Raw genomic sequence first — 13,362 nt, 5'->3', positions numbered from 1 at the left:
CCCATTTATTGCTCTTGAATCATAGTGGAAATAATGTATACTTTATATATATATATACATATATATATAATGCCTCCACTTACAACTTTAAAATATATATATATATATACATATGTATATATATATATGTATACATGTATACATGTATACAGTGTATAAAATGAGAAAATAAAATGAGAAAATAAAAATCTCTAAAACAGAAGGATAATGTGACAATTGAAGGAGATGATGTGAGTTGATGTGCTCTATTACTGTTAAGCTCTTTATAATTATTTTGAAGGAATAGAGGAAGCAAACCTTTGGAAGAAAGTTTCAATAAACTTCTTTTAAAAATCATATGTTAGATAAAATATATTCAGCTTCAGTTATTCAGCATGTAAACCGAATGGAGTGAAATTCAAGGTGTCCCATGTTCTGTGGACATTTAACAATCATTTCAAAGTTAAAATATACTATTTCTTCCACAGGTAAGAAAGATTTGCATCTGTGGGGAGTCATTGTTCTTTGGATGGCTGCTGTTTCTTTAAATTGGGTGAAAGAGTTGTACGGTTGCTGAGTCAGTTCATCTGGCAGCCTCGAGATTTCAGAGCAAGAAAATGGTGGCATTCAAAAAAAAAGAAAAGAAAAGAAAGCAAAACAGAAGCTTCCCTAATACACCAGCAAAGTAAGTATGACATTAGACAAAATGTACTTTAGAGACAGAAAATTATAATTTGGAAGGCATAATAATTTAGTTTTTCTTATAATGGCTAATGATTTTTTTAGCTTGCATTAGTTACATATATTTCTTCTCTGGTCATTGTACTGTTACACAGATACAGAGACCCCTAATTTCTGTATCCACAAGTGCTTTATTCTGTTATGCCTACATTTTACTGTGATTTTGCTGTGATCAATAAATGTCATTTAAACCTGTGAAACATTTGTTTTGTTTTTCCTCTCTTACATAATTTTAGGTTGTTGGTTTTACCAGCCTGGTTTCTGTTCGGATAATAAAATGAACTGAAAGAAACCACTTATATTCTATCTATCTACCTATCCATCTTGAATTATTCAACAATGTAAGCAGGGGTAAGTATGTACAGTGTTTCAAAAAAATATATCATAAATGTTTATGTGGAAATTTTCTGTCTAGGGCTTTAACACACAAGTATAATTATATTCTACTACATCCTTTGCCCCAGAATATGTTCTGACAGTAAAAATCTGGCATCTAAGAGATAATCTTCCAATTCAGATGAAGGGTCACATAATAATAAAAAGTCTCCTTTATTTAGGAAATTAGCTCCTTCATTGATTACTCAGACTCTCAGTATCCTTCCTGGGACTCAAAGTGTGACTTGACCAATTCTAAAATTTAAATCTTACCTAAAAGGCCAAAGCCTTGATTTAAAAATAAATAAGCAAAAATAAGGTTTAAAAAGCAACACTGTCCATATTTGCCAATGATGTTGCAGAAAGGGCACCTGTAACAGACTCCCCCTCAAGGGCTTCTTAAAATGCAGATTCTTGGGTGCCTGGGTACTCAGTGGGTTAAGCCTTTGCCTTAGCTCAGGTCATGTTCTCTGGGTCCTGGGATCCAGATTTCTGGATTTCTGCTCAGTGGGGAGCCTGCTTCTCCCTCTCTCTGCCTGCCTCTCTGCCTACTTGTGATCTGTCAAATAAATAAAAATAAAATCTTAAAAAAATAAAATAAAATGCAGATTCTTGAGACTTACATCGAATATGCTATATCAGATTTTCTGGGAGTGAGCCCTAGAAGTGTATATTTTAAACAGCAGTTCAGGTAATGATGCTGTGAATAAGCCTTGCCTTAGTTCCTTGACTTCTCACTAATCTCATGCTTAAATTGAGAAAGTAAAGGGATATTTATTTACACCACTCTGATTGCACAATTTTATTAGTTTCAGTTTGTTTAAGAGATTACATATCTTTGTTCATGTAGCTCTGAACCACTACAAAACCTTTCTTCTTACTGGCTTTAAAACTATTTAAATAAATTCTGAGTTTTTGTTTTTTTTTTTTTTTTTTTGAGGTGAAGGGAAAAACTATGATCTTGTTGAAGAATTAAGTCACTTGTGATAAAAATTTTTATATTTTCTTTTTTATAAAGCCTGCAATGAGAAACAAAGATTTTCTTCAATTTTCCTTTCTCTAAAAAACAAATGCTACTGACCCTTAGTAAGTTCAACAATTGTCAACGTAAGTGCTTTTGCTGAATACATTGAAATAGCATGAAGTAGGACCTGGTGAATCTGTGCAGGTCCCGAGTCGGTGGGTATTTTCCAGGCTGGAGGAAAGCCTTATAGAGAGGCCTTCTTTCCCTTACTGAACAAAACCTTTATTTATTCCCAAGGTTTTCTCCATTTGTTGGCTTACCGTCATAGAAGTTGATCTTGTATTAATACTTTTTTTTTTTAACGGAGGGAAAGTTCTCAAACAGGAGGAAAGCTGCAGTATGAGAAAAAAACAGTTGAGAGAAGAATTTGAGGCAAATTCTTCATCACTGGAAAAATACTAGGGGTCATTCTCCTTACCGTCTTGTACCGCAGACAGAGTAACAAGGAGGAGGGAGTTTTTCAGTAGTTCTCTTTGGGCGCCACCTGGCACAGAAGGGATTGGCTGCCGAGAGTTTTGGACATTTTCCCCACGGCGTCTCAGAATCAACCTGACCCACTCCCTGATCTTCCCTTCCAGAAGAAAGGGCTAGCCAGTTCCTAGCTGGAGCGGTGACCAAGAGACATCCTCTGTCCTACCTTGCGCCTCTCCTAGTGCAAGACCAGGAGACCACCTCAGCCTCTGCCTGCCCCCACTTCCTCCTTCACCTAGTGAAGCCCCATTCCCGCTCTACGTGTAATCCCTTGTGTTATTCTGACCAAATCCTACTTGAGGAAATATTGGGGTGTGAGACGAGGCCCAGGGGCGGCTGAAAGCAGAAGGGGTGCATTCGCGGAGTGGGGTGATCAGTGGGCTCCGCCTCTCAACTCTTGTTTCGAGGGCTCTACCCCAGCTGCCAATCAAATTTCCGGCATCCGCAGCGTCCCTAGGAATTGAGCGGGTGGGGAGAAGGTAAGGTCCGGGAGGCTGGTTGCAGCCGGGAGGCAGAGGAGGCAAGGTTGCAGCAGCTTCGACTCGAGTATCGCTTCCTGCTGGCTGGCGGGCCATTTCTCCCCAGCAGGTCCTCGGGAGGCCCGCTGCGACCCTCACCCGGCTCTGGGAGGCGGTGAGCCTCGGCGTGAAGTGGTCGGGAGAGGACCCGTGAGAGGGAGTCCTAGAAGCCGGCTGGAAGTATGTGACAGGAGGCCTAACACCCAGGCCCTTGGGAAAAAAGGCACAGCTATGCATCTAACCTCTAGGTAAAAACGAAGCTTGTAAGCGGCGTGCGTCAGTCTGAAGCCACAGCTTTGTCTCCAGACTTTACAAGAACCTTCTTACACATGATACTTGCACAACTCAAGTTTCCTTACTGCCTCCCCCAATCTAACGCTAAGCAGGCTCTAGTTCATCCGTAATACACGGATCATTTCAGGCTTTGAAAATGACCTATATTTTTTTTTACTGGTGATGGTCAGGACACTTTGGAAAACTCGAAAAGTATAACGAAGAAATTATAGATTACCATTCCCAGTGTCCCCCCCCCCCCCATCTAAGGAAAGCACTGTAGCAAAATATTTTCGTACATAAACAGGGTGTGTGTGTGTGAGTGTGTGTGTGTTCTGAGAGAGAAAAAGAAGAAAAGCAATACTAAGAATTGTTTACTGTTTTAAATCTTGAAAAATCACCTACTCTTTTAATGCCATCATTTCACAGTCCATTAAACATTCTTCAAAAATGATTGTCCATAATAGTCCAGAGTCTAGAATATTCCAGACCATTATTCCAGTGCATAGTTTTGTGCAGCAATTTATCATCTTATTGCTAGTATTCAAGGGATTTTTAAATTCTTGCTACTATTTGTCCATTGATCTTTGTCATAATCTTTCTTTTGTTGGATAATACCTACCCAGAGAGTAACTGAATAAAATGTTTGAATTTTTTTTCTGATTAAAAAATTTTTTTTAAAGTAAACTCTATGCCCTATGTGGAGCTTGAACTTATGGGACCCCAAGATCAAGAGTCCTGTGTCTTTGGGACTGAGCCAACCACGGTGCCTCCAAAAATGTATGAATATTTTAAAAGTTCCTCATACCTACAATAAGACTGTCCTTGCCAGTAGAGTGTTTAACAAGTGCATGAAGCTCATTAGTCAATAAACAGATACAATATTAGTAATCATGATGTGAGAATGAGAATTTTGAAATCTGTAGATTTTTAAAAAAAGCTATTCAATACTATAATTTTATATTTAGAAAGTGAAAGTATACCCACTGTTTACATAACTTAAACTGTAGAAATAATAATTCTCATGTAGAAATAATAGTTCTCATGCAGAAATAATAATTCTCAAGTTAGATTTTGTAGCAGATAGAAGGATTCTCTGGCCTAAGGTGTTTTAATATGTAGGGGGGATGTGAGATTGTTAAGCTTCTCAAAAAGGATGAAAACTAAAAAGAATAAAAATACTGGGTCAAATACTCAGCCTTATTTAAGAAAGTATTTTTGAGATAGTTTGGATCACTTTACTAACAGGAGTCATTCACATGTTGGAAAAATGGTTTAGCCTCACTCTAGCATAGTCGTTACAAATGATGAACTAACATATAAAATATTATGGACATAGACCAAGTTATGTCCTCTCTATCTTAGGATGACAATGGACTTTTTAAAATTCAAGAGTCCCCAAAGAAGTATATGGATATTCAATTTTGGTTACTCAAAGTGTCATTGTTTCTTTAGAACATCATACAACCTGGGGATCACGAACACATTGGGAATAATGGTTTATGCTAGCTGTACAGTGCCTACCTTGAGAGAACTCTATGCTGTTAAAGGTGATTAAAAAAAAAAAAAACACCCTAAGGGTTCCCAAATAGGAGTAAACAAATAAATACTTCATGCCACAAAAATATGACTGTTTTGTAAACACACCAAGATAGAAGTAACAAATCAATTAATGTAATTCATCAGGCATGTGTGAATAAGAAACTAGTTATATATATTATATATAATTTTATTATATACATTTTCTAGTCACATAAAAATAAAAATAAAAAGTCATAATTAACATAGTTGCAGAACCCTTAAAAATAAAAAATAATTACACCTTATATATTTGTATTAATTCATACAAATAATTTTTAGCATTGCTCTTAAGAAACTGAATGAGTCCCAACGTAATTACCATCCATATATATTTTTAAGTCAGTATAACCAGAGGCATAATATATATTTATTGAAATATAATCAAACATTTATAATTAATAATTCCATATGTCACATATAGTGTATAATTTCACAAATAAAGTTGGGTAATTGCACAACTTTAAAAAAAAAGATTTTATTTATTTATTTGATGGAAAGAGAGACAGCGAGGGCAGGAACACAAGCAGGGGGAGTGGGAGAGACAGAAGCAGCCTTCCAGCCAAGCAGGGAGCCCCTGTATGGGGCTTGATCTGAGGACCCTGGAAATATGACCTGAGCCAAAGGCAGACGCCCAACCATCTGAGCCACCCAGGTGCCCTGCACATCTTTTTAAGACATATTCTATTCTAAGTTGCACTCTAAGTTCCAATTTTTGTTAATTGAGGCACCTAACTAAAAATTGGACCAGATATTTACTAAAAATTGGGCTTTTTAAATAGCCAATGCATTTTTAAAATAATTTCACATGTTATCCTTGAAAATTGATTTATACTCAAGTAACAAGAAATAAATGGATACTTTCAATGAAACTATTATTTTTCTATTTTTAACATCTCAAAAAATATAAAATGAATACTGTATCTAACTTAAAGTAGTTCTATTACATTGTGTATTCCTAAAAATAGAAAACACATAACTAAGATTACATAGATTAAAATTTTCTACTTTGTTATTACAGATTTCAAGAAGCACCCTAACAGTTTAAGTAACATAGCTTTAAGTAGAGAGTAAGAGTAACAACTCTGATATTAAAAAAATACGGTGGCTAAACGTTTGCTGGTCAGAATAAAGCACCTAAAACAAACAAACGAACAAACAAAGTCTTGTTAATGTTTTAAAATGAAGTGAAGGGGCATCTGGGTGGCTCAGTGGGTTAAGCCTCTGCCTTCAGCTTAGGTCATGATCTCAGGGTCCTGGGATCGAGCCCCATCAGGCTCTCTGCCTGCTTCCTCCTCTCTCTCTGCCTGCCTCTCTGCCTACTTGTGATCTCTTTCTCTGCCAAATAAATAAATAAAATCTTTTAAAAAATAATAAAATGAAGTCCAGCAACATAGCATGTTTTTCAAGCTCTTTTCAAGCTCTTACTAATTCTTAAAAAAACCTGAAGTTTCATAATAATATGAAAAAGAAAGTAAGTATTTACTCTATAAGTTGTTTGTAAATGTTCTAAAATATTTATTTTTAAGTAATTTCTACACAAACATGGGGCTAGAACTTACAACCCCCAGATCAAGAGTTGCCTGCTCTATGGACAGAGCCAGCCACGTGCCCCTGCTTGGAAATTTTTGTAAATTGAGGCACCTAACTAAACACCCCCTAGTTTGAAGCTTTACATTTATATGACAAAGGCCTATTAACGTTACAATAAAAAAATAATTCCCCTTCCCCTGGCCTTTGTTTTTTCAAAACATCTATTCCCGGGAAAATGGATGCCCCAAGTAAGGTCACAAAAATGAAACCTCATTAAGCTGCTTTTAGATTTATATCCAGATTCTAACTAAGAGTCTGGATATTGTAGCAATATATATTTTCAATTATTCTGGTCATAGGAAATTACACGGAGTAAAGATTTGTCTGATGTGAGGACAAAACTACCTAGGATTTTGTTTTTCAAGAAGTAGGCCTCATTTTTAAAAAAGTGTTAATTGTGGCCTGAGATGATTAGAACGTGATGGGTTGTGATTTCTCATATTCACCACTGCAGGTCTATTTTTTGCTAAACATTTTGCTAAGTATCATCCCGAGCAGTCTGAATCTGTTAGGGCTCCAAATATGATCTCCACCTTACTACCAAAGCCCAACTCTCTACTGACCTCAAAGGCAAGTGTTTGCTCCTCCGATCAGTGTTGCTATTTAGGGAAGTCAAGCCATGTGCGACCCCCCCCCCAAAAAAAAAAAAAAAAAACATCCTCCATCTACTGTAAGCCGAGAGGGTTAACCTGGCTGGGGAGAAAACAGGTGGCCCCCATAAAACCGAGACCGTTAGTAATACTTTCCTCTAGGGCGAAGTAAAGCGCCCTAGAAATACATCTTCAGTGTGTGTGTGTGTGTGTGTGTGTGTGTGTGTGTGTGTGTGTTTACTGACTCCCACCCAGGAAATTCAGGAGTGCCTGACTTCTAGGGTGGAATAGAATCTCCCGGTTCTCCCGGGAGTTTTCATGGGATTGAGGAGGCGTGTGAAGGGGGCTCTGGGCTCAATATATCGGGAGCCATACACCCCTAAGTAACTGTAACCTGAATGGGGAAAGAGAGGAGAGAGCTTCCACCCCTAAAAACCTCCTCCTCCTATCCTGGTCCGGAAGATGGTTTATCTGTATTAAATCATAACAAACAAATTCTTCCAAGGGCCGACTGCGCCCGGGACTTTTCGAGGCCTTTCTTACCTGCTCTTCCAGGATGCGGCTGCTGCGCTCGGCGACGGCTCCTCACTAGCTTTAACACCAGGGCCGCAGCGGCCCGCACACCCGGCTCTGCCCACTCACCCGCTGGCCGCGTGATCCGCACCACGAAAGCCCTCACTCGCGGCGGGCCACCAGCGCGCCGAATCCGCACTGTGATCAAAAACGCGCGCACCATACTCTCGCTGCCGCCACCTCCGCTGTGCTCCGCGACCGCTGCGCCGCCTTTTGGCATCAGAGGTAGGCAGAGCCGCGTCCGCCCCCCGATCGCCTAGGGGACCCACGCACCGCCCCCCGCCCCTCCCCGCCCCGCAGGCGCGCCCCCGCGTTCCCTGCGCGCCCTCGCGCGCCCCCCCGACCTCCCCCGGGCTCAGAACCGTTCAGCGCCCGGCGCGCGCGGGAAAAGCCGGCGGTGGAGCCCGAGGGCTGCGCGCGCGCGGGCCGCAAGCACCCAAGGCTTGCCTCCGCTCCTCCTCCTCTTTCCCGCCCGATCCGCGCTCTCCCCCACCTTCCCACCCTCCGCGCCGGCGCCCCACGAAGTGACAGCTCAAGGGCCTGTCGCCAGAACGCATCTCCAGGCCCCCGCCCCCTCGCAACATTTGTCACCTGACACGGTCGTAAGCAGGAACCACCGCCTTGCGGCGGCTCCCAGTCCTGCTCGCGCCCCGGTTCCCCTACCCGCCTTCTTTCATCCCTCGCGCCACTGGCTAAGGCTCTTCCATCTATCCAAACCGGATTATTTAAAAGAGAAAAAGAAAGGAAAAGCAAGGTCATCTCCGCGCCGCATCAGCCATTCAGGACGCTGGATGTTGGTTTTGAAAGAAATGGCGCTAAGCTCCACTTCTACATTTGGGAAACGAGCGAAATTAAAGGAAACCGCTGCCTGCAGCCGAAGCGACATCTGGACACTGAGTGGCGCTGGCGCCGCGGGAGCAAGCGGGCCGGGCGCCCCACCAGGTAGGTGGAGCCGAACCCCAACGCCGGGGTCCCTGCTGGGTCGGGGGCTCCCCTTCCACTCTCCGCTCCCCGCGTCGCCGAGGGCGCGGGGCTGGGCGGAGAAGCCAGGCAGTTTTTATTTTCGGTTTTAACCTTCGACAAGCAGCGCAACATCTGAACGCTTCTTCCTCTTTCCTCCGCTCGCGGCACTCCCCTCCCCCACGGGCTGCTCCCCGCTTTTCCCGGTTTCCCCGCAGCCACGGTTTCCCGGCCCGCGGCCCTCCTCCTCCTCCGCCATCCTCCCTGCGCTCGGACTCCGTTCGCTCTCGCCGCCAGACTCCTCAGCGTGGTCGCTCCCCCGCTCCTCCCTTGCTCCGCCGCCGCCTCTCGTCTTCCACGCCACGGATTATTTACTGCCCGCCACCGTCCCTCCTCCCCCTTCCCCGCCGTGGTCCACTCGGCACAGGAAAAGCGGGGGAAGGAAAGGAAGCGGCAGCATAAAGGAGGGGTGAGTCGAGGAGACAGAGGCGGCCTGAGGACGCGGAGCTCAGCTCCCGAGCGCAGTGCGGCAGGTCCCCGGCGGCCGGGCTGGATGGAGCTCGGACGCGGGCTCGCTGGCTCCTCGAAGGCGGGAGGTCGAGCGCAGGACGCGGCTTTCAGGCGGGCGGCGCTGACCCGGTGCCCCAACCTCCCCGGCCTGCAGTCAGTCGCGATCGATCTAGAGCGTCGCTGGCTGCCGGCGCGGCCTGGCCGGCTGGGCGTGTGGCAGAGGATGTGGGACTAGCTAGGCCCAGCCTTCGCGGAACCTTAACGGTGGCCTGCCGCGCTGCGGCTTCTACTTGTGCCCGGGCCTGGTGGCTGAGTTGCAGACGAGGACCCGCAGCACCAGAGCCGACAGGGCCTTAGGGATCAGGTGCCAAGCCCCGCGGTACTTGAAGGAAGGGAGGTTTGCTTTGCCCGAGCCGCCGCACACTCCCGAGAGGCCGGGTCTGGCGACAGGCTTCTTCCCCTTCTCCATCCCTCCCCACATCGCAGGACTTAGCCGTGGATCGGGCCGGCTGGTCGAAGTGAGACTTAGGTACAGTTTTAAATAGCTGTTCCAAATGTCTAGATCTTCACAAACGCACCTCTCCGCTCTTCTGTAGGATTCACTCGGGATTTCCCGAACACCGTGCTCCTTGCTGGGGCTACTCGGCCCTCCTGGGTCCGGAGTGAAACCCCTCTCGCTCTTCATAAGGCTAGCTCTTTCTCCTTCAGATCTCTTCTCAAGTTTCCCTGCTCCGAGACTCTCCCTCTATCGGGCCCCATATTATCATCATGGGTTTTGTTTTTCCTGTATTTAGCGGACAGAAATTATCCTATGTAATTGTTTGTTTGTGGTTTTGTCTCCTACAGTAGTCTGTAAACTCCATGGGAAGCAAATCCTGCGCTCTTGCGCTACACCGACGACCCTACCCCCCAAAATACTCTGAATACCCCCTAAAATATACCAAAAAATATGCCCCCCAAAATACTTCAGAGGAGAGATGAATTAGTAAAAATATACAATCATAGTGAGGGGATTTTATTTTATGGCCCAGAGAAGGGGCACTTTAGAGGGTGGGTAGTTCAGAGAAAGCATCTCAGAGGAAAAATGCTCCCCTGTTCCAGCCCAGCCCTGTTCCAGTTCCAGGTAGGGATGGAACAGGGGAGCATTGGGAAGGAACTCCCAAGGTTGAAGGAACCTTGGAGAAGTGAAAGAATGAGGGTTTCCAGGCAGGGGATTAGCTGTGGCAGTAAACCATGTAAACCATGGAAGAAGACATGTGTTGCACATCTCTTGAAACTATTAGTGTTCTCCAGAGAAACATAACCAACAGGATGGGTGTGCATGTGCCTGTGTGTATTATTTATTCTAAGGAACTAGCGAACCTGATTATAGGGGCTGGCAAGTCTGAAATCTGCAGGACAGGCTGGTGAGGCTGGAGACCCAGGGAGGAGCTGAGGCTACAGTTTTGAGTCAAGCCGCCTGGAGAAAGAATTGTTTCTTCTTTGAAAAGCCTGTCTTTTCACTTAAGGCCTTGGTCAGTTCTGCACACATTAAGGAGGGTAATCTGCCTTCTTCAAAGTCTATGTATTTAAATGTCAATTGTACCTAAAAAGTACCTTCCCAGCAACATCTTGACTGGTGTTTGACAAAACAGCTGGTACTGTAACCTAGCCCAGGTGACACCTGAATATTAAATATCATATAATCCCATTATGTCTGTGGGGGCTGCTGACAAATTTAAATTCAGGAATCTGTCTGTATTGATTGGGCCTGTATAACTTTGAAAAGAAATTATGTTATGTTAGTCCCCATACAGTAGTACATCGTTAGTTTTTGATGTAGTGTTCCATGATTCATTGTTTGCTATAAGGCTCAGTGCTCCATGCGATCCGTGCCTTCCTTAATACCCATCATCAGGCTCACTCACCCCCCCACCCCCTCCCTTCTAAAACCCTCATTTTGTCTCCCAGAGACCATAGTATCTTATGGTTCCTCTCCCACTCCGATTTCTCCTCCTTCATTTTCCCCTTCCTTCTAATGTCCTCCGTGTTATTCCTTATGCTCCACAAATAAGTGAAATCATATAATTGACTTTGTCTGTTTGACTTATTTCTCTTAGCATAATCTCCTCCAGTCCCATGTTGATGCAAAACCTGTAGCCCTATCATCTCCACCCAGACTTGTTCTGGGCATAGGGAAGTTGCCCACTTCAGAGAAATGCCGTTTGAGTAAGAGCATTAAGTAAGGTCATTATAATAAGCTCCACGTTCAATGAATATAAGTTTTAAAATTTAAACTTACATTCCATCTTGATTTTCCCCTGCTGCCCAACACCTGTGTTTTGTAAGTTGTGGCATGCAGGGGCAATTCTATGCAGTTTTAATAGTAGACTAAGGAGAATACAATTATGAAGATGAATCTTTAGCAAAACAACCAATTTGTGGCATTACAAAGACTTTTGGAATTCCAAATGACTTTTGGCTGTGTGCTCTTCAAAAAAATGTATGTTCAAGGACCGAGCATTAGTATGTGCACACACTTTTACCTGTATTACTTATTGTATCCTCACAGTGGCCCTTTGAATTTGGGATTACTACTTCCATTTTACAGGTGAGAAAACTGAGGCCCAGAGGGGCTCAAATCTTGGACAGTCTATGGCCAGCAAATGCTAGGGCTGGAATCATCAAGAAGGTTTTTGCCCTACAAGCCTTGTGTTCCTTCTGTTGTACTAAAGGCTGGAGTCAATAGGGACTGAGTTATCAGTGGGTCATTTGTGCAAATAGAGAATCACCGAATGTGATTTATTTTCTTTGCTCTTTTCCTTGGGCCTAAAAAATGGATCTCTCTCAGTGTTTTTCTTATTCATAAGTTTAGGGCATAGATCTTAGATTTTTTTAATGGAGGAAAATTATTTTCTATTTTGGATCAGCACAGGCAGAGATAGAAGAGGATATTTTACTTAATATGACTTGTTTTGTACCACTTACCTCCCCTTCGCATCGTGTACAGTATATTAATTTCTTCTCTCAGGTAACTCCTGATGATCAGATTCATGAGAAACTTTCATAATATTGCACATGTTCAAACTGAACACCCCAAAGATAAAAGACAAAAGTCACCATAAGCAAGATTTCAAAACTATCATTGAACGTATGACAAAAGATTAAGTTTTAGAATATATAAATAAATACATATAGGAACAAAAAGGTAAACCAGTAGAAAAATGAGCAAAGAATACAATGGGTAGCTTATAGTGGAGCATATACGAATGGTTAGAAAAATATATGAAAAGATACTCAGTTTTACTCATTTGTAAAGAAAGGTAACAGAAACGGTGACTATCTATGGGTGTGGCAAAAATTTACAAAGGAGTGTTAATGTTGGTAAAGTCATTAGGAAACAATCACACACACTATTGTAACTTGGTGTGATTGTTTTGGAGGGCAACTTCAGAGTATTTATAAAAATTGAACATGCATATATGTCCCTTTGACTTAGCAATTCCTCTCCTATAACTCATGTAAGTATGCAAAGATACACATACATAAACATGTTAGAAATAGATATACCATATATGTACAGTGATATATATGTATGGAAAGGGATATGCATGCATGCATGTATTTGTATTTATATTTGTATTTTTATATATATGGATAAATGTTTATACACACATATAAAGATATATGTCCCTTTAACTCAGCACTTCAACTCAATAACTCATACCAGCATGTATGTATACATATATATGTATATATATAGACACACACTCATATGTAATATTGAAGATATACAGACATACACATATACACATGCACATAGAAGTTTGGAAAGATTTGACACAAAGACACACATATGCACACACTTTGTGTGCATGGGTGTGTGAGAGAGAGATGTATTCCTTTTTTTGGAGAGAGATGTATTATTAACCCTTGAAGTTTGTCTCCTATAAATTTCTGTAGATTGTTCATGTAAGGATGCCAAAAATATTCCTTATAGCGCCATATATAGTAGCAAAAAAAAAAAAGCAAGAAAGGAAAAAGGAGATAAATTATGTGTTTGTCAATAAATTTCTTTTTTAAACTGGGTTTCATCCATAAAATATAAAATTATACAGCCATAAAAAAATGAACTGCATCTATCTGTACTGATAATGGAAGTTGTCAAAGATCTATTACTAATAAAAAAAAAAACACA

General features: G+C 42.3%; 2 protein-coding genes across 3 annotated transcripts in view; one reads left to right on the top strand and one right to left on the bottom strand.

Moving 5' to 3' along the window:
- LOC131812651 (cyclin-dependent kinase inhibitor 2A-like) overlaps positions 1-7,920 on the bottom strand; it is a 27,501-nt gene extending 19,581 nt beyond the window's left edge. The window contains exon 1 of one of the 2 annotated variants that reach the window (XM_059142454.1): positions 7,785-7,920. The gene's annotated coding sequence lies outside the window, so the exon portion shown is untranslated. Of the gene's footprint in view, positions 1-7,685 lie in introns of both variants that reach the window. The other variant, XM_059142452.1, reaches the window with a different exon arrangement.
- LOC131812129 (uncharacterized) lies at positions 6,728-13,362 on the top strand. Its single transcript, XM_059141231.1, has 4 exons — positions 6,728-6,740; positions 7,698-7,940; positions 8,016-8,657; positions 8,894-13,362. Exons 1-4 carry the CDS (start codon positions 6,728-6,730, stop codon positions 9,418-9,420), a joined length of 1,425 nt encoding a protein of 474 aa, XP_058997214.1. The 3' UTR covers positions 9,421-13,362.

This window comes from Mustela lutreola, chromosome 12 (genome assembly GCF_030435805.1).
Source record: "Mustela lutreola isolate mMusLut2 chromosome 12, mMusLut2.pri, whole genome shotgun sequence".
Lineage (NCBI taxonomy): Eukaryota > Metazoa > Chordata > Mammalia > Carnivora > Mustelidae > Mustela > Mustela lutreola.
This window is presented reverse-complemented; position numbering and strand designations above follow the sequence as displayed.